The sequence below is a fragment of the Pagrus pagrus genome, assembly GCF_965226575.1.
Source record: "Pagrus pagrus genome assembly, chromosome: 7".
NCBI lineage: Eukaryota > Metazoa > Chordata > Actinopteri > Spariformes > Sparidae > Pagrus > Pagrus pagrus.
This window is the reverse complement of record NC_140191.1, coordinates 8,999,241-9,025,931: the sequence shown is the minus strand read 5'-3', so window position 1 is coordinate 9,025,931 and position 26,691 is coordinate 8,999,241. Positions and strand designations below refer to the sequence as shown.

General features: G+C 40.4%; 1 protein-coding gene across 1 annotated transcript; it reads right to left on the bottom strand.

Moving 5' to 3' along the window:
• Positions 1-13,281: 13,281 nt before the first annotated feature.
• Positions 13,282-26,548, bottom strand: rragca (Ras-related GTP binding Ca). The gene is made up of 7 exons (XM_084356701.1): positions 26,158-26,548; positions 22,271-22,474; positions 21,103-21,302; positions 18,168-18,282; positions 17,038-17,180; positions 16,472-16,620; positions 13,282-15,254 (listed from the first exon to the last, which is right to left on the bottom strand). The coding sequence occupies exons 1-7, from the start codon at positions 26,341-26,343 to the stop codon at positions 15,100-15,102; spliced, it is 1,152 nt and encodes a 383-aa protein (XP_084212827.1). The 5' UTR covers positions 26,344-26,548; the 3' UTR covers positions 13,282-15,099.
• Positions 26,549-26,691: the final 143 nt, after the last annotated feature.

The following is a 26,691-nucleotide window of genomic DNA, read 5'->3' as shown; positions in this document are numbered from 1 at the left end:
AAGCACCTCCCACAACATCAAACTCGAGAGGACAAGGTCAGATCATCCGCGACATAAAGTTTAATCTCGGATAACAAACTTCTCTTCAAACTGCACACTTAAACGCAGTGTAACGTAGCTGAGGAGGACATCGCTAATACACCAAGTGGTGCGTGGAGAGCCTAAGTCAAAGGACTGCTGACTAATGTGCCGAAATGGTTGGAAATACTCTGTGGTATTGCAGATGGGAGAGGTATTTGTTATTCATATGGCCCTCAAGGTGCATCCACAAGGCTCGCGTGAAAGTGTGTGTCTGCACGTGCACGTGTGGATGTCTATGTGTGTACGCTTTTGTGTGTGTGGGTGTGTGTGTCTTGTGCTTCATCCACAGTGCTGAGGATGCCATTAATGCTTGCTGCTGATCGCCCTCCCACATTTAAATAACAATAGTGCAGTCAGAGAAAGCATCGGTGTGAATCCAACCCGCAAAACACCCAGGAGCTGCAGGCCCTGCTCCTGCTGTGTGTGTGTGTGTGTGTGTGTGTGTGTGTGTGTGTGTGTGTGTGTGTGTGTGTGTGTGTGTGTGTGAGTGTGAGTGTGAGTGTGAGTTTGGGTGCACTCGTTTGTGCTTGAACATCCACATACATGTGAGTCTAAGAAAAGATAGTAAGACTGAGACAGGAAGGAGAGCAAGAGATGCAGTGAGAGGGAGAGAGGCAGGCTGCAGCAGTGTCTAAAATACACATCGTCACTGTGTTGTGCAGATAGGTTGTGTGATGAGAAACTGCAGGTCCAGGGAGCCGCGCCATTAGCATGCACTGGTGGCCCTGGATCCCTCAGTGGATGAGCTGCCTGTCTTTTAAATTGAGTATAGTGCTGGGCCAGAGGTGGAAAGAGTACTGACTGTAGGGTTTTCAGTCTTATTTTTCACCTCCGACATAATAAGACATTTCAAGTTTTCCCCTTATTGTGAAGTGACTTCATTAAAACCATCTATGTTGGCACAATATCAGGCACAGCAAGTGACAGCAGCACTTTCATTCAGCATTTCTGTCATTATAAAATCATTTGGAAAGCTCATTTGGAGCATCACCAAGCACAAGCACACCAACCACCAAGCACACCAACATTCACGCGGCGAGCTCACACAAATACATTATCAGAGACAACGCCAAGGAACGGGAATATCACATTTCTGTTAACCTACAGTTAATTTACTCCAACTTAACACACAATTTACCAGGTTAAAATTTAGACACAAGAAACAACTAACATCAAATGTATCCATGAATTTACCAATTATCTATACCCACTCATCCTCTGCAGAGAAGAACGAGCAGGACACCATTCCAGCTCACACTGCGAAGGATCGATCAGGAGTCACAGGGCTTACATACACAACCAACGAGTCACGATCATATTCACAAGTACTGGAAGCCTAGAGCCACTTGACCTCACATACGTGTCTTTGCATGTAGGAAGAAACCAAACCACCCACGCAGACACAGGTATATGCAGCTCAATATAGGAAGGCCACAGCAAGACGGTGGATGTAACATATATCTCTAACATTAAACCAAATCGATTAAAATATCCACAAGAGCACAGGCTGCTAGCATTTACAGAAAGCCTTTTTAATAGCAGACATTTTGACTAGTCATAGTCGGAAAGCCACAGGTGTTAATAATAACTTTAACAATGGCTCTATTCTATTCAAGTCTATCCCAGTAAGCCATGACTTGACGCTCAAGCTAAAGCACCAAAATGAAATCTGGCCATCATTAATTTTATTATTTACACCTGGGCTTCTCCTACTGTCTTCCTTAAAGTAGCCCCATAACAAAAAGAGACTCCATTGACAGCCCATTCTAAGGTGGTGTTGGCTATCACAGTCCTATACAGTGATATATAGACACTGGGGGGAAAACAGATTGATAAACCTCACAATAATGTGGAAATATAAGAAAAGTGGTGGGGTACTTACCAAAGATGCACCAGTCTCTTAATAGATTAATTCTGTCCATCTCCCCTTCATGTGTTGTCTTCTGCCTGAGTGATGGCTAACGTTAGCATCAGCACCTACACTTGATAATGAGGTTACCCTGGTAACCATTAGCCGTTCTTGAGCTAACGTTGGCTAGCAAGTTGTAGCTAACGTTAGCTCTGATTTGACTTCTTTATCTAAAATGTAAGCAGTAAGGCTATAAGCTAATAGCTTACCAAAATGCTACGTAAAATTAGGTCCTTCCTGGCCGACAGTTGTCCAAAATGAAACCTAACTTCATATTACAGGCCAAGTTTCCTGGGAAAACCGTTCAAAATACAAACGTACTTATCAGTAGCCGTTTTCTTTAATCAGCTTTTCCTTAAAGTTTAAACATTCTCCTGGTGATTTCTATCCATTTTCAAACCAACGTTATACTGGTAGCCTATCTACTGCTGTAGGCTACATTTGCTAATATAATGTGAACACCGTGTCATTTGAATTCAGATTAAAACAGCTCTTAAATAAGTTAGATCACTGGCTAATTTGGCTTTTGACAGGACAAACCCCAAGTTTAAGCCATTGCCATTATATAAAAAATGAATGTAACTAAGGACATTTAACCAAGTACAATACTTACGTCCAATTTTGAGGTCATCAGAGCCAAATAAGTGCATTTTTAATTTTTTATTATTATAATTGGCAATCAGAGTCAAAGTTAAAAAAAATTTAAAAAACTGCTGAATATCTGATCTAATAATCAGTCAACACAAAGTATACAGTATATACGTAATATAAGTAAATGTATGTATAATTCACTTTTGCAAGTACATTTATTGCAAGAAAACTACTTTTGATACTTAAGTACATTTAGCATCAGATACTTTAAGACTTTAACTCAAACACTATTCATGTGGGTGATTTTGAGTTAGACTATTGGGTACTTTTTAAAACACTTGAGACAAAAATAATTATTTTGTTCATTCAATGCAGAATTAAAAGATTTCAATGACAGCATATTACATAACCAACAATTAGTTTACATATATGTATGTGTAGAATACAAACACATACATAGCCTATAGTTTTTCAGTATGTATCCAGCTCTTGTGAACAACTCTGAAAGTGCACACCCTCATTTTTATCACATAATGCGTGTGACCAATACAATATACCTTACCATTATATTTGCATAACATCGAAATGATGACTCTTGTTCTTTCTGACCTTTAGATGAACAGCGACTGCACCTCAGCCACATGTTTTATATATAGCTGACTCATTATTTGTAGTTTATGTTGCATCTAATAAAGTGGATACTGAGTGTACACGCAAGATACATACTTTTGTTTATATATCAGACTATAATGTGCCAGTGCATCCTGCAGTGAAGGCAATGCATATGTTAAAATCTAAAATCCTCTTACGCTCAACTCCCCTCACAGTCTACGTTAACTGCGCTGTCTCTATAATCAGAGAAACCATTCTGCATCAGCATCTTTCCATCCACTTTTCATCTCCTTCCATCCATCTTACACATTCTTGGCCACCGGGCAGATATACAGCTGCGGGATGCAGTCTCTCTCTTCTCACCTCTCTGTCACACTTTCTGAAAATGCTTGCTGTCACAGAACACCTACTCGCTGGCATGTATACACCCACACACACAGAAATACACACACTAACATACTGTATTGGATGAGATTGGCGGATATGCACACAGCCCGACTGATCCCATTCTTTCAAGTAGAAGTCACTGTGAAATAAAAGATTCACAGAAGAAAAAAACAGTATAACAGCACTATAATTGAAGGCTGTCAGCAACTAAATTAAGAATACTCGTAAACTTTTCTCCACATGCATCTTCTTTAATTCCCCTTGTGATGTGCCGCAAATTGATGCCGAACAGGAGCACAAGTGGCGGAGAGAAGTAAAGAGAGGACGCGGGGGAGCAAAGTAAAAGTGGGATGCCGCGGGTGTAGAGAGTTGAGAGACTTTTGGAGAAAAAAAAGACGGAGACAAAAAGAGTGAGAGGCTGAGTCTAATAAGAACCAAGAGACGGCGTGCTGGTGTCTTGTGGTGCCATTTGAATACAGGGCAGCAGCAGCTGGAGTCTGTGTCGAACAGCTCTGCACTTCACACAGCATCACCATCAGGAGAGCATAGCCCTGGTAGTACTCTGTTGGAGCCTTACGCTGCTTCACACACTCCCACAGACCAGCCGGTGTGTGAGTATGTGTGTGTGTGAATGTGGGAATGACTTGGAGCTCCATGGTTCTCATTACTCAGCCACCGTAATGTGCTCCCCTTTCTAGCTTCCCGTATTGAGGCTGGTGTTCTTCCCACTGTTGGCTTCGAGAAAAGGAAAGGACCGGTCTCACCTCTGTTCTGAATGCATTAGCACACATCACAATTTCAATCTGGACCTCAGCACAGGTTCCCAGCAAGTTGACTGAATAGTAACAGAGTGTATGCATGCAAGTGTGTGTGTGTGTGTGTGTGTGTGTGTGTGTGTGCAAGAGAGGGAAGGGGTGGTTGCAGCAGAGTTTAAAAATATACTCCTGTTCGGTGCTGATAAGTTGTGTTATGAGAAACTGCCGGGGCAGACAGCAGGGTCATTAGCATTACTACCAGATTGAGAGGAAAGATGCAGGAAAGGATGGAGGAAATGAAGAAGGAAGGGAGGAAGGAAAGAAAGAAAGAAATTGCACCCAAGTTTCAAAAGTTTTTCAGGGAAACAAGCAAGTATCAAGGCATGAGAGTGCAAATATAATCCAAGGATGAAACATGAGGTTCTCACTTTTCACTTCCTCTCTCAGCCACTTCCACACTTGATGGCTGGAACCTCGATAGTCTACACCTGCCTACTTTCAGTAGTATTACAAGTATTTCCTTCTACTTCCAGGGTACTTTGTGGTATGACCACATTCATACCTATCTTTAACGAAGTGCTTATTTTAGCCCAAACCGTGATCCGTCTCTTACACCAGCTCCCAACTGCACGCAGGCGTCCGATGTGACACAATGTTGGACGCTCGCTGTCCATACTACAGTTAAATATGCATTCTGTTAGGTCATATAAACAAACCTTACCTATCAGCGGTGCCAGACTGGAAACTTAACCACTCTCGTAAAAGTATGCTGACTTTGCTAAGAAAGCCTATCTTCTTACACTTGTACTTTTTTAAACTGAGAACACACACGCTTTATACTGTGATCTGTGATGATGGTTTTGGAAAGCAATGATAAATGATGACGTCCTGCTGGTAGCGACAGATCAGAGACTGGTTCTACTGTGTTATTCAAGAGGGTAGTTAGAAACGTATTTGTCATTTAAAATAGAGGATTTGTTGCATGTTTATCATCAAACATTCACCCACAAGATCTTTATTTTAATCTCACTGCCTCATTAACCGTCTCAAGACCCCTCAGATTTGTCTTGTGTTCCTTTGAGAGGACCAGACCCATAGTTTGGAAACACGATCCACCTACCCAAACGTTACTGCAGGCCAAGTGCACCTCCTCATATCTCAATCCAGTCGAGCATCCGATGGACGTGCCAATACAGGGTAAGCAACCCAAGGTTTCCCAGCAGAACCTTTGCTCAACGTCATTCACCTGTCAGTGGTTTTAATGTTTAATGTGTTTTTCTGTTGGATGACTACTTCTGACATTTTGCTGTGAAGATTCTGAATGCAGGCATTTTACTTGTAATGGAGTATTTCACACTATTGTATTGGTACTTTTACTTAAAGGATTTAACTACTTATTTTACCACTGCTGTCCAGCGGTCTCACACACAATCTCAGTATTATTGAGTGCATGTATGTTTCATAAGGGATTGCATTTGCAGCACAAACCTTTAGTTTTATGTTTATGGGGACTGAGGATTATATGTGACCTGAGGATTATTGTTTCTAATGTTCTGTTGCATTAAAATCCCCCTCAGTCTCTATTCACAAGTCCACTCCATCATCTTTAAGTCCACTTCTGCCCAAAAATTCTCAGAGGCCTTTTTGACAGCTATTACTAAGAGTCTACTGCCTGCCGCTGTTCAACACCAAAGAGCCTGTTTATTGTTTTAATAGCAGCTGCTTCAGTATTCTTTGTGCGGCTGCAGCTCCCTTTAGGAACAACAAATCAAGAAAAATAAAACTTGCATGGCTAAAGGACATGCCTGGGTTGTAAAGAGAAAACATAAAAAAGCCAAACATGAATGGAAAGGCTAATAAAGTCTGTGTCCTAAAGTGTTGTGAAGGACTTATTGCTGAAATATCAGGGACTGGTTAAGGATTCAAGAGCAGGTTTTTCTTAAATTTCATTTTGAAGATCCGTCAAGGGTCCTTTTCAGTTTTATTGGCTCAGTTGTTGACCTCTCTTCTAATCACGGAATTTAAGTCTCCCCAGAAAAATGTGATGTCTTTTTAATGTACAAAAAAAAAAAAAGTACAAGACACCAGATCCAGATCCAGAGTGAAGAAACAACAAATGCAAATGCTTCTATTGGTTTATGAGAATGAAAATGATGTGTATTATATGCCGTGGCCAGATCTCAACCCAACTAAAGGCATGTAGAATCTATTGCAAAGAGCGCTAGTGGTTCATGGTTTTGTTAAGATGATAAAAGATATTGTAACCAAAAGGCAAAGCTTTGTTTGTGCAGCTTGTGTGTCATATGCATTGAAATGGCCCATGTCAGATGTTAGGTATTTATGTGGTCATAAATACATCTGGAGGAAATGAGTTGAAAAAAATGCAGGTCAGTGGCCATGAAAAAAAAATGTTGCCACTTAATGTTCACATTTGTACGTATCATTGGCTACGTACCATACTGACATTTCTAAAAGAACGTGCCACACCACGCTCATATTTCATATTCATTCCCAGGCATTCATGTCAGAAGGTGGAGGGGTTGGTGGTGGAGTTGTACTGTATGCGCGAAATCTGTCAAGCCAGTGACCACTGTTCAAGACCGTGTTTCGACATTATTAAATATGACACCACTGAATATTTTTTGCAGAAACCAGGTGTAATGAACAAGGCCTGTACATCAGCATTGATGCTGTTTCAAAGATGTCTTACACCCTATCCTCTCACCTTCAGTTTCATTGTTGTTCTTTTAAATCTCTAGTGGAAGCTTTTATCCATTCCCCTTAACTTTGCAGTTTTCCTTCCAGTTTTAAAAAAGCAATGAGCTTATCCTCCACTTTTTTCTGCAGCAATGTTGACAGCAAACTACTGGTCCGGCTGCGAACTGGCTTGGCTGTTCTACTTATCAATACATCAGATTTTTTTCCAAATTCTTTTTACTCAACTCGGCAACCTCTACGACAGTGAAGATTTTTATTAGCCTACATTCTTGTCAATCTTTAGAGTCCTTATTGAATCTTTAATTACGTGAGTGCTCTCTGAAAAGTGAATTCATTAGTCTTGATCAGACTAAGAGATACCAATATTGCTACTTGTGACATGTGGAGAAACAGCAGAAGTAGGACACTGACACGTTTTCGGGCGCCATAAAAACAAGGACGCAACTCTGAACTCAAAACTCATGCCAAACACGGGTACAACAGCAAGACACAACGTCATTACAACGTCACAACTGTCTGATTTCTTCTCTAACACTAATGAGCAAGTGAGAGAGAGAGAGAGAGGGAGAGAGAGAGAGAGAAAGTACCCTGATTAGTCTGGCAGCATCAGTGTCAGACACTCAGCGGGGCGTCCACAGCTCAGTGTGTGTCTGTGTGTGTTATGTGTATATTCAAGCATTTGTATGGCTGCCAGTTTTCGCTCTCTTCCCTTTTTTTCTCTTTGCCATTCCCCTCTTTTTCACTTTCTTCATCTTTTTCTCTCTCGTTCTCCAAGCTCCAAAAACTCTGATCCCTGCATTCGTTCAGTCTGGCAAATGACTGCAGGGGCTGACAATCCACTGTCAGCATGCGCCGCCACAGTCAATAACGCTGTCCCATGTCACCGCACTACACTGGCTAAAGCTCACATTTCTTATCCCTCCCAAAAACTGCTGCTTAACAGCCCTTTTCTGCCTTTGCCAATCCTGCTCAACGCATCGCCATATCCCCCTCGTATACCCCCTCCAAAAACCCCACCCTGACGCGTTTTTGGTTCTCCAAATGACCAGAACATCCTTGGGTGAAGTGAGTGCTGCATATTTTAAGGTCAAGAGTAGCACCCAGTGAAATTTGGGACCAAATGTGATGTGCTTTTCCCGATGCCCCTGAATTCTAAGCAAGTGATGGGTGACTGATCTAGCTGTCTTACAGTAACAAGACAGGGTCATGTAGGCTGTAGCCAAATACGCCCTCGGATTGCATACGCACATATGCACGCATGCATGCAGGGGTGCAGAGGAGCTCAGACAAGTGTTACCAAGAAATTGTAGTCTCCACGATAATCCACTTCTCCTCTATCTTGTTCCATTAACCTCGCAGTGTACACACACATGCGCCTTCTCGTAGCCCACACAGGCCCTCCACACACACGTATGCACACCCACACACACACGTCTGTCAGTGTCAGGGCCTGTGTCGTCCAGCTCCATTGTATCTGCATGAGGCTGAGATAATGGCATCTGTCGCTGCTCCTTTTGTCAGCGCTGTCCCTGGCCCCTGCTCACTGCTGGTCCCCATTAGCTGGCTGCTGGCCCGCTGGCCCCTCCGCTCCACGCTCTGCTGCCTGACCGAGAAAATACAGGAGACGCCTGTCCCTTCCTCTAACTCCCACTTTTCGTTATCCTTCCCTCTCCTGTCCTTCTCCGGCTCCTCCCACCGCTGCAGATTAAGGGTTCTTCGAGTAGTTTGCTAAACTGGAGAGGTGTAAACTTTGAAAGGGAACATGTGATGGCAGGTGTGTTTCGGTTTCATGGCAGACTCTAAGTCTAAAACTTGTCTTTTTTGTTAGTGTATCAACAATGTTGGAAAATGTACAACGATTCTTTGAAAAGGGGAATTTCTAGGCTACATAATATTTTTCTGATACCTCAGTATCTCTTGTGTTCCAACACAGGTGTTGCAGATTAATCAACTGTATAGATTTTAGATCCACAACTTTAGGTTTCATAATTTGGCCCACTGAATTTTAGAAAATAAAATTGCCCCAAGAAAAAGGTTTTGTTTTGTCATGCCAACAATCAGAAATGCAAAGATATGCAGTTCATTATTACATAATATCCCAAAAAAAAGCAGCAATTTTTCCCAACTGAGAAGCTGAAACAAGTAAAAATTTTGATAATTTATGGTTGAAAAATGACAAACTATTAACTGGTAATTGGCAATTACTTTCCTGTCAATCAACTAATCCCACATGCTCTTACCGACTTCAATTAATCTTAAACAAAAAATGTTTTCAGTCCGATTAGAAGCCTTTTTTTTTTTTTTTACAGGAAAAAGAAATACGTCACAGAAATCCTCCTCACTCAAGCTGGAAGTAGAACCACATCAAAAAACATCAAAAACACAGTGAGGTTTGTCACAGAATACCTCATTATATTTGTACTTTTAAGGCTGTCCAAGTTCCTCCAATTTCAACAGCTTCTACAATATCAACCTATATCTTTCCTCTTGGGCGTAAAACTGGGTATTTGGGATTAAAAAGTAACTAAAACATCACTGTAGGAGACTACTCTTAAAGTATGCTATCATTGCTTTATGTCCCTTCACGATCAGCTGGAAACTTCAGTCTCTAAACTCTCCCTCTCAGCACCAGCTCCCCTCGTCCGTGCTGCATAATTACACTCACTGGAGCTGCACTACCTTACATTTTAACAAATTAAGTCTGTATTACATCTGTCACCTATCTGAGACGTCTCACTTAGTCACATCATTTTCCCCTCATCCCTCATAAGCATGCCTAATAAAATGTAAAGATGGGAGATAATGCGCCGCTCACTGAGTTTTATTAAGAACCTAATGGCAATATCATTGTTGTAATGATACTAAGACATCTAAGATGAAGGGCGGACGGGCGTGCGGAAGTGAGCGTGACATCACAGGCAAAAGTATGTTCTGCTCGCTTTATTTCATTATTGGTTGGGCTTCCTTATTAGGGACAGGGGGCGAAGCAGCGTTGCCTTTTGATAAAGCAAGGCAATTTCAGCAGCTGCTACAGTGCCAAATTACAGTTGTACATCATGCAGCTCTCTCTCTCTACTGCTCCTTCAACTTCTCTACAGTCTTCTTCTAGCTCTCTCTATCTGGAAGGACTCTGTATGTGATGTTGATCTCCATGTTGCCTGCACTGTGAAGCAGAAAGATTGAGAGACGAGTGAGGGGCAACAGCCCAAACAGCAGACAACAGCCCCATCTACAGATAATGTCACGTCACTGTGTTACTGGGTGGATATTAGATGATCCAGGTGCTCTGAAAGTCAATATAGTTCATATTGAGTTAAGACTTTAACAGTTTCTTTATAAGAATTTGGTCATTTTGACTTGTTTAACTAATAATACTAAGTTTAAGGTTGCTGATATGATCTTATTGTAGCTGCAATGACTATTGAGAGTAAACACAGTTGGAAATTGGTAAAAGACGATTAGGATAAAGGTATCCACCAATCAGTACATTTATTCTAGCATTAGTTAGTCTAGATTATACTGTAGGGCTGCAATGGACGATGAGCTTCATTATCGAGTAATCTGCCAGTTATTTTCATGATTAACTGATTCGTCGTCAATAAAAGGACAAAAATAGTGAGAAAAATGCTCATCACACTTTCCCAGAGCCCAAAGTGACTCCTTTAAAATACTTCTCTCATCCAAAACTCAAAGACTTTCCATTTACGATCATAGCTGACAAAGAAAAGCAGTGAATCCTTACATTTAAGAAGCTGGAACAAGCAAATATTTGACATTTTTGCTTGAAAAATGCCTGAAATGATTCACTACAACATGACACTGTAACACTGTAAAATAACCATCATTAATAAACGGCAAATGTATAGTTAATTAAACCTTAGGTAGAAGCTATTTTACTGTTAATGAACAATAAAATTCTCTATGAACCAATTATTTTCTAAACATCAGTTGCAACTTTATGATTGCTATCCAAGTAATGTTTATAGATGAACTACACAGTATTTATTAACCATTTACAAAGAACTATAAACAACAGTTGCAACCTTACAATAAACAATTGCTTAATAAATGGTTTATGGAGCATTTCATTGTTTGTTAACATTCAACTATAAATGTATTATTTATTAATGTTGGTTATAAAAGTGTTACAGATCCACACAATATTTAACCATCATCTGATTTCATTCCCTCAAGTGTGATTTTTAACTTTTTTATTGCTACTTTATTGGCTCCCAACCGAATTTGTATATTTTTGTCCCATTGCCTTTTATTTGAGCTATTTCATGCCTTACCTGTATGTAGTACATGTTCATAGTATTTTGTGTCTGTGGTCTTCTTTTCTCACAATGAATATTCCTGAATAGCTGTTTTTGAGTGACTTCATTTAAGGCCCGGTGCATCACGGGCTCCAAAGCCAAAACAGCTCTGTACTCCAAATGACCTTCACAACATCATAAACACGACCTCTCCCTTTATCTGAATATGAAGTGACTCACAGATCAACAAACCATCAGGCTGACGGGCCTAACCTATCTGCCATTAGGCCGTCGAGGTATCACACTTTGCTTTAATTCACCATCTTTCAGAGTGTCACACTTTATATTCCTTGGCATGGGTAGGCTACATGCGGATGCATAATTTATCTCAAATTAGCGCCTATTTGAGTAAGCATCAAAGCAAGGCGGCTAAGGTTGGAGGAGAGCTTAAGGAACCGCAGGGAAACCATGGCCAGGATTAATGCGGGAGATTTTTATAAGAAATTACTGGCTTAATGAAGTGGATAAAAAAGCTGTCAGTGTTTTATTGCATCTAAATTGTGTGGAAGTGGTGTTTAGCTGTCTCGCCTACTCCCCACATAATGGGTCGTGACAGTAGCTGTGAGGCTTATTTAACTTAACTGGTGAATAACTTGCATGGCGAAGCTATTCAGCGAGTTGTTTTTATATGCACTAAACCAAGGAGGGGATGTTTTTTCTTCTTTTTACCCCTCCCCCTTCCAACTCATTATAATGCCATATGAACAACAGCCAACTCAAGAAAACTGACAATTAACAGCGACTCTGGTTTCATATGAGAGAATCACCAAGAAATACTACTTGGACATTTTAGCAAAGGTTAAAAAAGGTCATTTAGACTGATAACATATAGACCTTGACTGCTTTAAAAATCACACACAAGCTGCCACACTGGTACTGAATAATCAGTTTACTCTATTGTTATGCTGAAGGCCCAATAAATGATACAAGGCTTCTCTCTCCACTGCTCACTGCCGTTACAGAAGCTGCTGACATTTATAGTCGCACTTTAACAGGCTGTATAACTCACAATACAGGTTCAGCAGATGATGCATGCTTACTGTAAATTTAAGTATGAAAACAGTTATTGGGCTTGGAGAAGGCACAAAAATGAATATCAATACACTGTCGGGGAAGACTCGAGCAGTCCTACAGCGCCATCTTGTGTTTGCTTGTAGGTTTGCACCAGATTTGATGTGTTTTTAAAGAGCAATTCAGGAGGTTCTTCATTTGAGATGTTTTAAAAATACACCTAGATAGTGTAAAGATGGTTTGGCTTCTCAACCTACATCTTTCTTTAAAGGAAAAATTCACCGGAAAATTACAAATTCAGTTATTATCTACTCACCTTAATGCTGATGAAAAGTCAGGTGAAGTTTTGTGGTTCACAAAACAGTGTTGCAGCATTCACCTAAACAATCAAAGTATTAAAAAGGTGAAAAAATGAAAAAATCATAATATGGCTCCTTGCAGCTCGTCAAGCCTCCAGAAGCCACAAGATACCAAATCGATCTGAAGAGGATATTTACTCCCTTGACACACAGTCAAGCTTGTGTACTCACTTCAAACAGGGTGTGTGCTAACGCTTTTAGCTTAACAGCTACATTGAAGATTTTGGCTTTAAAAGGGTATAAATAACGTCTTTTCAAATCAATTTGGGATCTCTGGGCGTCCAGACACCCGTATGGAGCATTTTTTTTTTTTTTTCCCCCAGTTGTCTTTTTTCAGTTTTAAAAGAAGTCCCCATCTATTTCAGTTGTTTATGAAAATGCCTCAACGCTGTTTTTCTGTGAAGCTCCACAAATGTTTTGTGGACTTTGAAACTTCATCCGACTTCGCATCAGCACGAGGGTGAGTAGATGATGAGTGAATTTTCATATTTGTTGTTATCCTTTAACATACTCCTGGGCCAATTACTACATTGACAAAAACAAAATGTAAATTTCTTTTATTTCACATAGTATAGCATCACAATACACCAAATCAATCATCCATCACAGTTCTGATGTGCAAGTGTTTTTTCAGGTGATAATGACTGAGTTGAGAAGATCGTGGGCCTGATTCAAGAAGCAGAGTTACCTGAATAAATCTGCCGAGTAAAAGTTAAAACTCAGCAAAGTTATCAAGATAACATGTTAAACCTGCTTTGTGAGTCAGGCTCCTCGTCTTTAGATGCAGTTTCCACATCTCACCCCTGATATAAACAAACAGAAAATGCAAGCATGAACATCTTATCTGTCATTCTAATGGCAAAAGTAATTAAATTTGGTCTTCTTCGCCTTCTTTATCCGTTTAATTTTCTCAGTTAGATTCATTTTCACCTTCTCACCTTTGAATACAATGAGCAGTGTTATGGTTGAGAACAATACAAGCTGACAACACACTGACGTATGCATGCTTGGAATGGGTCCATCATCCTGCTGAGCAGAGCCACACAAAACATGGCAACTTGTGTTTTGTGTTTAGTCATTTTGGGTAGGACTGAAACTGTAGCTGGAATAACATGCACATTTCAATCCGTTCTTATCATCCAAAAATGTCTTCAGACGTCAGCCTCTACGGAGTGAGAACCCCTCAATGAATCCTGCACCTCAACCAGACCTAAAATGTTCTTTCCAAGATGGCAACAAATAAGGTTTAAATTGTGACATGTTTTCATCATTTTGCAGTTTCTGAATCTTTTTTTTTTCTTAATCATTTTGGCAGTGAGACCATTTCCGAATTCTTAACCAAACTATTTTTACAACCCATTAGGAAATCGATCAAAACTTTGATTTTCAGAGGAGCACACACAGAAAAGTTAATTTCACTGGTTGGAAAAGACTTTAATTATGCTAAGCTGCTGTTATCGGGAAGAAGGACATAAACTCTTCCTTTAAAGATCCTTCACCAGTACAAACGGCCCAGTCTGGGATCTAATCAAAACCTTTCATTGACACGCACACTCACTCATACATACATACATTACATACATACATATATATACTCGCATACACGCACAAGACCAAGTTAAATGGACAGCACAATCCCTTTTCAGTCTGCTAACAAAACCTTGTTTTCCCTTCACAAGTGAAACCAAAAAGCGAGTTTCGGGCAGCATTCAGGTAGGGTGAGGTGAGTGGTGGTGAGAGAAAGCTTGCACTGCAGACAAGCTTCATCTACATAAGGCCATCTCTGAACGTGTGTGGGTTAGGACGAGCAGTTCACATCCACCATCTTTTTTATTTTTATATCAGCACAGAAGTGGTCGGGGTGGGTTCATCACTAGACAGATTCCTGAAAACTGACATCACAGTTTGTCCATATCAAGAGGTCACAACAAGGGTTTGTTTTTCCTCCTCACATTGTTCATTTAGAGGGACCAGCAGCTAATTATCACAGCCTTGGACCGCTTAAGGAAATCCAAAGAAAGATCCTGAACCTCTTCCTATCCAGGTGCAGTTTTACTTTCTCGACTTCCTCACAGCCTGTACAGTGCTTTGCATTTTGCATTCGCATGAAACAAATGCGAGAATTTCCCTTCCGTCTTAGCTCGAGAAGCCTGACCCCGCTGTGCTCCAGTGCTGTCTCACACACTCGTGGCTCAAGCCGTCTCTCAGTTATTTAGGTGCCGGGAGCAAGGGATTGTGATTTGCGAGTCGGTGAGCCCCAGTTCAGTAGTCTCTCCTCTACAGGCTCCCTGGCCCATCTCGATCTTTCCGTTCCTCAACCCTCTTTTTGCGTCTTTTTGTGTTTTATTTTGCATCAGAGTCTAGACAGTGTTGCGCGGCGTACCGTTCAGTGCAACGACCTTGGTGCAGGGCGAGCCCACCGCCTGGGAGCCCAATGGACGCGCGGTGGAAACCCCCACCTCAAATACTTCATGGATGGCCTTCCGGAAACAGTGGAAGTTGTAGTCTATCAATCCTAAGGAGGAAAGATACATAAAACAGATAAATAGATTTGTTATGACATTCAAAGGCAAATTTTAAAAAACAAACTTGAAAAAAAAAAAGAGCTTTACTTACAATTGTATAATGAATAACGCATCTCAAGCAAAAATGTCAAACACTACAACACTGGTTTCAGCTTCTAAAATGTTAGGATGTGCTGCTTTTCTTTGACACTTGTGAAAGTGAATGGAGAGTCTTTGGGTTTTGGACTGTTGGTTGGACAAAGAAGCAATTTGAAAATGTCACTTTGGGTTCTGGGAAATTGTGATGAGCATTTTTCACATTTTTTTTGTGTTTACATTTTATATAATGAAAAAAATCAGTAGCTGCAACCCTTAAAAAGAACACCTTGTGAATTAATTAGTAAATATGTAATAATGTAATTAAAACAACCTCGCCAAACAACAAACCTAAAATGCCAAGTATGTGCATCTCTAAGACAGTCAAGTCAAACAAAAACTGAACATTACAAATAACTTGTTTAAAAGGCACTGCTCCTATTTAAATGATGAAGATCAGTTACATTCCTCACATCATGAGAAGTACTACTGTCCTAGGTTATGAAAAATACACTTTTTAAGGCTTTTGAGGGACAAAGTTTGAGACAATAACCCAAACAATGTCATCACGGTTATCTATGACACTTTTAATAGAAAGCCTGTGTTAAGAACTGGGGGCATGGAGTCTGAAAGACTTGGGAATTCACCAGGCAAGGAGGATCCGACAAAATATACTGTTTTTGGGGCTCCCATTAGCTCTGTTGGTAGAGCAGGCGTCACCATGTGCAGCGCCCGGGGTTCAAGTCTGGCCTGGGCCCTTTGCTGCATGTCACCTCCCCTCTCTGTCACCCTGTTTCCTGTCATGTTTCTGAAGCTGTCCTATCAATAAGCCATACAAAGGCCAAAATAATAATAATTTAAAAAATATACTGTTGAATGGCATTATAGGAAGTGTAGGATGCAGTGTTTTTGGAGCTTGAACCACGCAAAGAGCTTAAAGTCAGGCTATCTTGGCCTCTGCTGCATCAGTTTTCACCATCCATTCGAATCTGTCTCAAATGTCATGAAAGTGGAATGCAAATCTCTGGGTTTTCTCTTTAATGTGTTTGTTTTGAATTCATAACCTCGTGGAAGAAAACTGACTTGAGGCCACATCACCATTAGCCAAATTAAGATTCCCCTGACAGTTTACCTTTACGCTCGAAGCTTTCTTCTCGCAGGATGCAGACAAGGGCCAGGAACTTGGTGACCTCTTTCAGGTACAGCACAGTGGTGTTGTTGAGCTTGATGATGGCCATGGACTCCTTGTCGTAGGCACTGCCGCTGCCGTCCTCCCTCAGACTGTTGTGGCACAACACAGCACCATAATGTTCAGGGGGAAAATGTGAAAAAAAGACAAAACATTGGAGCATGTGGATGTGGACTAATTAAGCAAATAAATGCATAATTAAGTTGTGCTTCAATGAAAGCATCCTCAAGCAACACATGGGTGAGCTCCTTATCTTGAAGCATTAAGAAATTACAGAGGATTCAAGTGAATTTGTTTTTTCTGTATTTAATATGTAAATTTATACAGAAAGTTAATTCAAAATCTGCTTTATAGATACTCCTCCCTATGTTTTCAATTCTTTTATTATCAAGTTAAAGCCTGCGAAAATGCAAACTGCATCTAAATGAAAGGAAGAGCTGAAAACGCAGCTATAGCCCCACTCTGACTTAGATTACTAATATACAAGTAAACAAATACAACGCACTCACCCGTAGATGCAGGAGACGTCAATGACCACATCGATCATGTCACAGCACAGTTCATAGGACTGCATGTCTACAGGAGAGCTGTCTGTGGCGATGTAGATCTTGCTGACCACATCGAACAGAAAGGCCTTCTCTATCCCTGAATTCTGTCAGTCACAAATATGAGCCAGACAGGAAGAGACAAAGGAAAGGAAATTATAATATGGTGTAGAAACAGGGTACTTCTGTCTGATGAGTTACATTGGATGTTTGATATTGAGACAGCAGGGGTGGAAATCATTTTTCTTGATTCATCATTAATCAGTGTATAAACCATCAGACAATAATGAAATCATGTTTGATTGTCATCATGTTCTTGTCAAAACCACAGGTGACATTTATGACATCAATGATGGATCCATTCCATTTAGGTGAGCTGGTTCTGGTATCGCTCACTCACTGACATGGGACACTTCAGCCATTGTTAATGTTGTTGGTCACACCTGTGCTTTTCCCACTTCCAAGTCAAAATGTCTGCTGCTATCCCTACAAACATTCCTATGAAAGCCCTGCACTAATGTTAAATAATGTTTTGAGTAGACCACTTTGTCATGCCAGATGGCTGAAAGATGTACCGTTCCTCTTAAACTACACCCTGCAGGGATCTTTAAGGTTCACTTCACAAAGCCTAAAACCACAGGGCTTTACTGATGTTTTAAATGCAACTTTAACCATCCAGTCATGACAGGATGTGTGGGAACAGATATGAAGTGTCACACCATGAACTGAAGTGAATCTTGCAAGTCATTCCTGAGGAACAGTCTGATTGCCCTGAGAAGAATTAAATGCGCTTTGACGTAATTTTTCTTACTTAATAAACTTCTTTACTAAGAAGACTTGAGAAATATCTCCCAGTGGTTATCAGGAGCAATATATTTCAAAATGTTCTGAGAATGTCTAAGTTAGAAACTGTGCAAGATCCACAAACTGGCATTTCATTCAAGGACTGCAGGGAGGAAACGCTAACCATACAGAGGCATCAGAGCTGCCAGTGACTCATATCATGCTCGCTGTCACACTTAAATCACGCTGGCACACTGATGACAAACTTACAAAAAGGTTCATTCAGAAAGTGCTGGATGCTCTTTACTTACAGAAATGAAGATGTTTAGGAGGTTCTCCAGAGTGGGAAGCTGAGGGATGAGCTTCTGCACCACTTTGCTGAAGGCCTCAAAGATGGAGTGGTCGTAAATACTCGTCAAGTAAAAGCTGAATGAGGTCAAAAAAAAAAAAAAAAAAAGGAAGTGAATAGGCAGTTATGAGTAGCAAACATTCTCACTTCCTCAAAGCGCACATGAAAGCAGGTAAAAATACTGATAGTCATGAGATCACATGACAAACAGACACTGTATGGTAGAAAAGTTGATTGAAGCATTTAAACCTGATTCACACATAAAAACGCGGAAATAAAAACAAAATGTTAGCAAAAATGCCTTCACATGATTGCGGCAACACTGGACACACATGACTTATGGACTTTGGTCACTGAGATACATAAATAAAAAAGGTCAGACCCTGAGGAAGCCGGTGACTTCAGCCAAATGGAACTGTCTGCATACATTTGGCAGGAGCTCAACTTTACAATGCATTACAGTGAAGAAAGCCCCAGAGAGCCACAAGGCAGCGCAGGAGAAAAAGCCTTCTCATCGCCGCTATATATCCAGGCCCGGGCCGGCTGTCCAACCGGCATAAAACAACACTCTCACCCCACATAAAACACAGTGCAGCGTGAGTCGACACGTACAGTAAAGCTGCTGCAGAGCTGACCGGGGATCACAGCTTGTTTGATTTGTACACAACACATTTATAGTTTCTACACAGTATGTCAGGGAACAGGCTGCAATTAATGATTTTTATTTTGTGATTAAAGCTGCAGAAAACAGCAGTTTTCATTAGAGTAAGCTATTAACAATTATTTTTAGTCGATTTCTCGTCGCGTAGTTTGTTGAATGATATATGAACTTTGAAAAAATGACGAGGCTATAAATGATATTTTTTTGTCATTTTAAAGACCATTTTATGTCCCTGATATACAGGTACAGCCTTTCAAATAGCAATGAACTTTTCATTTTTAAGAATATTCAGACATAGTTGACCTGACATCAGAAGTATTATTTCCAATTTTACACTATTTTCAGCAATAGGTTTAACTTTGAAGCCCCCAATAAAAAGAGTTTGGGGAAAAAAATTGAAATAAAACTGGAATTTGAAGCAAATATTAAAATATTAAATATAAATATATAAATAAAACTACCCAAGAAATAAAAGGGGCTCTCAGATATTGAGGTCAGCAAACAATAGGGATCATGTACATAGATAAGTCATAATTTAAAATAATACTTATTTTAAGTATCATTAATTTATTAAAGAACATGTTCTGTCTATTGAGTCATTAATCAAATAATCACCTCAGCTTTACTCAGGACTTTGTCCTCTGGTTACATGACAGTTCAATTGCCAATATTTTCCTCAGAAAACAACAAACCAAACACTCAACTACTGTTAACTACGGTGACATAAAGGACTAAGAAGAGAGCAACATGTGTACTTTAGCCTTCTTTCTACCGCTGTAGTATGTAAGACCTTTGGAGCTCGGCTCATAGCAGCTCTGGTATCTGAAGCACAGGACACCATTTCTTCATTAGGAGGTCAAAGAGGAATCTCACAGTAACACTGAGTATGTAGGACGCAGGCTGCTGTATATCAACACAAAACTAACCAAGCAATGAGGTTCAACTGTGGTGTCACACAAAGATGCTCCTCATTTTAGGCTTTTAAAGCACGTACCTAATGACATTTTTTTTTTTTTTACTTTTGTCGATTGCCATCATGTTGTCGGGTGCTGCAATTTTCACATACTGATAGAACCATTTTGATAAAAAGTTCTGCTCAGTGACTGAATTACAAGTCATCCGCCTGAGAGATCATCTTCATATGACGACATGTGCAGACTTGACTAAAAGAAAGTTGGACACCTTGAACTGTTTGCGAGAAAAGCCTTATTTTCACTTTCAAACTTACACAAGTTTGATGCAGTGGGAGGAGAGAACGGTCTGGTCTCTATATGCTGACATGTTAACACTACATGTTTTGTGGTTGAACAAAGTTGTTTTAACAGACAGAATTGGCAAGAAGAATACTGAATTAATTGCTTAACGAAGCAACTACAGTAACACATAACCAAACTACTTCCTTGTATGTATCACAACTTCTTTTTTCATTAGATGATACAAATAAAACATCACTAACAATTTCAGCACTGCCTTATCAAAGCATGAATGTAAGTGTGAGATCTGTTTTACATATCTTGGTGTGCTCACTTAACCAGACTTATATGAATTTATGGACTGAACACACAGTGGAAGTTTGTGGCCTGAGAGGTCTAAAGTCTATAGAAAGATTTAAAGACAATGTTTTAGAGTTGAGGTCATGCCATTTTTATGGCATATCATCACTCAGTAAAATCATTTAATGATATGACTTCCCTCTCTTCCAATGTTGGGACATGACGTCTGTTAAACTCAGTCTCTCGTAATTCAAATTACGCCATGATGGAGAGGCAGAGAGACACTTTAGTCTGTGTGCTCAGACTAAAGTACAGGTTGGGTTTCTCTGCCAAGGCGTTGTTCACATGTTAAAGGAAATCAAACCAGGTCTAAAAATACCTGCTTTCCATGTAAGATGCTTGAGCCTGTTCTCCGGCTAGTAAAACAGACGCCAATAACTCTGTAGAAGTTACGCTTGACTTCAGTCACATTCAAGTATAGTAGCTAAGAAAGCAAAAATTTAAACCTTCAATGCCTGGATTTTTTATCCCACATCTTACATATTTTTCATATTGAGGATGTCTGATGTCACTCAAAGAAAGAACAGCCTTTTATAGCTATGCAGTAAGAGAAATTATGGTGAAACTAAGACACCATGAATTAAAGAGACTCTCTGTACCAACTTCCTCTGTGATTGCACAGGTAGCTTAGAACAGATGTAAAGATGTGGAAGTGAAATAATAAAATGTTGGACAAAATGTACCTGAGATGCAGCTTTTCTAAGCTAGCGTCTGCCAGATCGTCGTTGGCTCTCTGATGGATGTCTCTCTGGGTCTCGATCTTGTGGTCGTCTGAGAGGCCGTCCACTTTGTGAATAAACACCTCGAAGTTGATCTCTGGATTGACTCGGTATGCTCGTGACACGGTGAGATGAAGCCTGCCCAGGGCCTCCACGTAATCATCCTAAGAGAAAGAAATATATTAATTCAAAAATGCCATATGTACATCTTTTCAAAAGTTATTCTTAAAAACTGTCTTTACAAATACTAAAACTTAAAGTAGCCTACAATCCATATTTTCCTGACTGACTTTTTTTATGACTGCATTTATGCACAGTCAGAATTTAACTAATCACCTTTATTTCTGCTATATTGTCATCAAAGTTTATACAATTAAGACCGAAACAATGAAGTTTCTTTAAACATTTTAGATACCTCAAAATCACATCAAAGTTCTGCTTAAAAAAACAAAAATATTTTTGTGCAGCTAAAGATAGCACATAAAAGATAAACTATTACAATAACTATGCCAGAGCTAATTCCCGTCAGTAAAATGAACAGGAAAATCAAGACTGGCTGCCTATTTAAAGTGTTATGGTAACAACAAGGATACGGAAATGTACTGCTGCATTGTCTTCCTAAACAGCACGACGAAAACAAGCCTCCTCAGATATCACCGTGACCAAGTGCTGAAACTAAGTGAATCTGATGCACCTCCTTGAGTAGAAATAAACCCTGCAATCAGATCAGTTGTGGCTAACATCGGAGCTGAGATTACTTCTTGAAAGCACTTAGGGTCATGTGGATGGCACCGGCATAAAAGCCATGGCATGTAATTGGTCTTTTATCCCGACTGCTCTGGTTGTTCATCACCGAGTTCATTCTCGAGGGCTTCTACTGTTCCTGACATCAGCAGTGAGACACTAAAATAGTGTATTTTCATTATGTGTGGAGTTTCAGCTTGATGAAATGGAAAATATACACAAAAATGGGTGTGAATGTGTCAGATTTTGTGTTTATAAAGTGTCCAGTCAGCACACAGAAGAGAAGAGGAAAAGCAAAATTCAACATTTTTAGTCAGCATATTTGAAACACGACATGGATTTTTTCCAACAGCAGGTAAGTGTTTCCGCTTTCTTTTCATTTCTTCACCTGGGCATCGATGACGAATATCAAAGCCCCGGTTCCTCTGAAGATCATCTCATAGTCGAAGGTGGGGTCGAAGAAGTCGACCTGACCCGGGAAGTCCCAAATCTGGAAGTTGACAAAGGAACTGCTGGAGATGTCGTCCTTGTAGATCTTGTTGGTGCTCTCCAAGAACAAGGTCTCATTGGGAGACATTTTGTGAAACACCACCTGAAATCAGAGTTGATGTAAAGTTTGAGTAAATGCAGATGACTCGTCTTGATGACTTGGTGGGGTAATTTGGAGTCCTAAAATCATAGTATGTATTGGATAGATACGAAAAGAGAATACAAATTGTTCTGGAAGCTGCTATTATATCACACTCGGGTAACAATTTCAAGGCATGCCAACAGTGGAAGAGCCACTTTTCTGACTTAAGGAAATTACAGTTCTCCAATACTGCTTGCAACTTTGAAATTACACACAAATATAACCATATTGTGGCCTGGTAGAGACAGAAAATAACACAAGTTAGAGTACATATAAATACAACATTACAATTACACATTGGTGGTAAAATAATCAACATCATAATACTACAGTGAATATGCATTCTTTTGGGATCCATTACAGACACACATGCACCAACTGTAGCTATTTTTATTAGATGCATTGCTTGTGGAATTTACATATTAAATTAATATTTTGTTTTCATAATTTGCCACTGAGATTTATTACAAAATGAATTTGGCATCTGATGATCATGTTGCTCGCAGCCAAGAGACTAATTTTAATTAACTGAAAAGCCTCCTCATGACCACGAGGAATGGATTTAATCGTTTCGACCATGCAGAATAAAAATAAATAAATGTATTAGACGTTATTGCCTGCCAATTTCTTGTGAGGTAGAGAAGTAGACCTGGACTGATACTGCGCAGCACTTTGAGATTCCCTTTTGCCACCTTTTGTGTGGTGTTTTGCTTCGTCTTAATGTATGTTTAATGACTGTCTAACATTTGTGTCAAAAGGCTGAGACTTTAAACATTTTGTCACACATTCTTTAATCGCATTTGCCCATAAAACTACGAGAAGTGCTTAATACTTTAGGGCTGCAATTTAAAGTTATTGTCGTTGTCGATTTAATCTGTGGATCATTTTCCTTAATTTATCAATTAATTGTTTGGTCTTTAAAACATCAAAAAATGGTGACACTGTTGATTTGTGTTTCCCAAAGTCCAAGAAATCATCCTCAAATGTCTTGTTTTGTCCACAACTCAAAGACATACAGTTTATTGTCATAGAGGAGTGAAGAGAACAGAACAAATTCACACTTATCCACACAGTTCATCAATTATCAAAATAGTTGACGATTTTAAAAGTTGACAGCTAATCTATTAATCCTTGCAGCTCTAAAGCATTTATTAATACAGCTAATACAAATCGCATGTAACTAAATATATAATAAATAATATGTTATATCAACATTTCCTGTATTAAATATCTATTATATATATTGTTTTCATGAGAGAGATTATTCCAGCCGTACTGGATTTTGGCTTCTGCCATAATCAAGCACAAAGACATCATTCAGATGTCACATGCAAAGCAAAAGGGCAAAACGTTGCAGAATGATGCAACACGTCACTCTACATTCAGCATTTTCCACTGCATGCTTTCAAGCAGCAGGCTGTAAGACTGCAGCTGTAAAGTGAAGTGTAGTTAAGGGTTCATAAGGGTCTTGGTCTACAGAGTACAGCAACAGGTGGAAAGTAAGTTGCAGCAGGGGATGGTGGAGGACCTGGGAGTGTTCTCTCCTCCGCTGCCATTTTGAATTAGTGTGTGGGGCCACTGAGGTCACAGGCCAGTGAACCAGCAAAAAGCCAAATCACATGTTTTTCAGCTCATACTGGAGGCTTACAGAGGGGCATTAATCTGAGACTTGACGGTGTGTGGATTATTGCAAAACAGTACAAGTGCACTTCAGGACTGAAAACTGCGATTCTTTACTTTTGTTTCTTCAGGCAGCATCTGTAGGAGAGACTCCTGGCGAGTCACGCTATATCCAGCCTGATTCTACTCCCCCTTGATTTTTAACATAAATAATAAAATATCATAGAAGGCACAACTGCATCTCATCTATTATTCAACTACAGTGCCAGTCTAAAAGTCTTGAAAAATTGGATCGAGATAGCTAACCTTGGTGTAGGATCACGCAAAAGAAAAAGCATTCAGATCATGGCGGGGGGTTACCAACTGCACAAAGTGGCCCAGAAAAGCCCTGGATTCATTGCATGTCGATTGGTTTTGGTAATTTGATGAATTACAAATTTGATAGGGAATTCGCACCACTGATGTACAATATTAACTCGAACTCTAATCTAATTTTGTGACCATGTTTTGTAGATGGACACTGGGTCTATTTTGTTATATGAAGATGGTGAAACAAAGTACACTTTGTTCACTGTTCATACACCTCTGTTACATGTAAGTCTACAGATTCAGCTGCTCTGTAGTGGTCATTTTGTTCAGCTGGAGCTAAAGTTAGCAACATTTCCTAGTAGTAGTTAGTTTGAACTGAAGAAGCCTCTTGAATGAGAGGTGAAACGTCTTCAAGAAACTGCAGCAAGTCCAGTTGCCTACGATACAGCACCTAGATTTACCATGACCTGGATGACTGAAAACCTTCATCAACATTTCCTAGTAATGTTAGGCCAACAGCAAGCCAACAGCAGGATATATCTCAGTAGGAAGGCCAAGATAAAATGTTATAAGTCAGATTGTCTGCTTCCATCTGGGAACATAGAAGTATCTGCTGCCGTACCACCAGACTACAGAGCAGCTTCTTCATCAGGCCATGTGACACCTAAGTCATCCTCAGCACTTTGCCATAAAAAGTTTATACTTTTAAAACCCAATCCAGTGGCAGGCATTCAGATTAACTATAAAGAAATAGCAAATCTTCTTGCTGATGGTCTTGTTTGCTTAGTAAGTCATTTAGAGGGAAGAGTAATTGAGACTGCTTGGTAACCACTTTAACAGTTCCTTGTAGTATGTTAAATCAATCTTGCATTTTCCTGCAAGACCATCTCCGCTAATATCATTACATTCATCATTAAGGTATAGGGAAATAGCAGAGGTGCTATTTCACACAGCAAAAGCCATGTATGTAAAGAGTGTGATCACAAGACGAGGAGCTGCGTCACATCCGAGTGGTTTACCACTTCAGCTAAAGACAATTTTCTGGGGAAAACCCTGGAAAAGTGGCTGATCTGGACTTCATGTGAACTTGGAGGTGACAGGATACAAACAGTACATAAAGCACAGGGGGGGGGGTTAGCAGGGGCCCAACAAATGTCTTCCCTCAGGGCCCCTTAACTCGTTAATCCGGCCATGATTTAGTGTGTGTATAAAGAGAAAGAGCTTGTTGGCCAAACCGCAGATGCTCTGACTGGTGCACTGATTCAAAACAATGTTGTGACTTGCAGAATGGAAGGTGTGGTCGGCGTCATGTCATGTGAGAGCCTCGCATCGGACCTGCCCTATGCCTCACAGCTGGGTGGGACTACAGATATATTTGGCACGTTGGACAAGTTGCTAACCAAACAGTCACATGCTTCATGTCCACATATCGGTAAAGATGCACCTAGCATCTCTGTCCACCTGGTTAATTATTCACAGCTACAGCTAGCCAACACTGGAGGCTAACTACTTATTAGCTGCGGGACAGTTCGTGTATCCCAGTTCCTCTGCTCTCATGTAGCTACACGTTATCTGCCGCTTGATAGCCATCATCACTTACGACATGCTAAACTACCTCGCTAGCTATTTTGGCTAACGTCCCATTTACTTGTGTGTGGCAGGGAAAGGCGCCGCCGCTCGCCCCGAAAGGCTAATAGTTGAACATCTCTGCCTACCTTCTGTATCGATGATTTGCCACTTCTTCTCAAGCCCATTAGCAGGATTCTCGGCTTGCTGTCGGACGGCGTCGGGCTGCCCTCGATGTCGGCCTCCTCCTCCTCACCATAGCCGAAATCTTTGGGGAACGAGTCTGCAACCCCGTAGCTGTCAGCCAGCTGTTCCACCTCGTACTGAATCGACATTTTGACCTAACGACGGTCGCTTCCCCTCTTCCCCCCCTTACTTGTCGATCACCGCACCCGTGTTTGTTATCGGACGATCGGTATGCGACACAAACTAACGTCACACAGTGAAAATAGTTTGTCAATAATGCCCAGGCTACTTGGAAACACCGAGCGTGATCCCACACATTTCCTTAGGATTTCCTCTCTCATGAAAAAAACTCGCCCCCTTGGTCCCGCCGCTCGATTCTGATTCGCCGCCTGAGTAAAAATACGACAAATGATTGGTCGAGCCGCCTGCCACTCCTACTGAGGTTTGTCGCTGTCACCTGACTAGTACCCAGACTTGTTTTGTGACCTATCACCCGA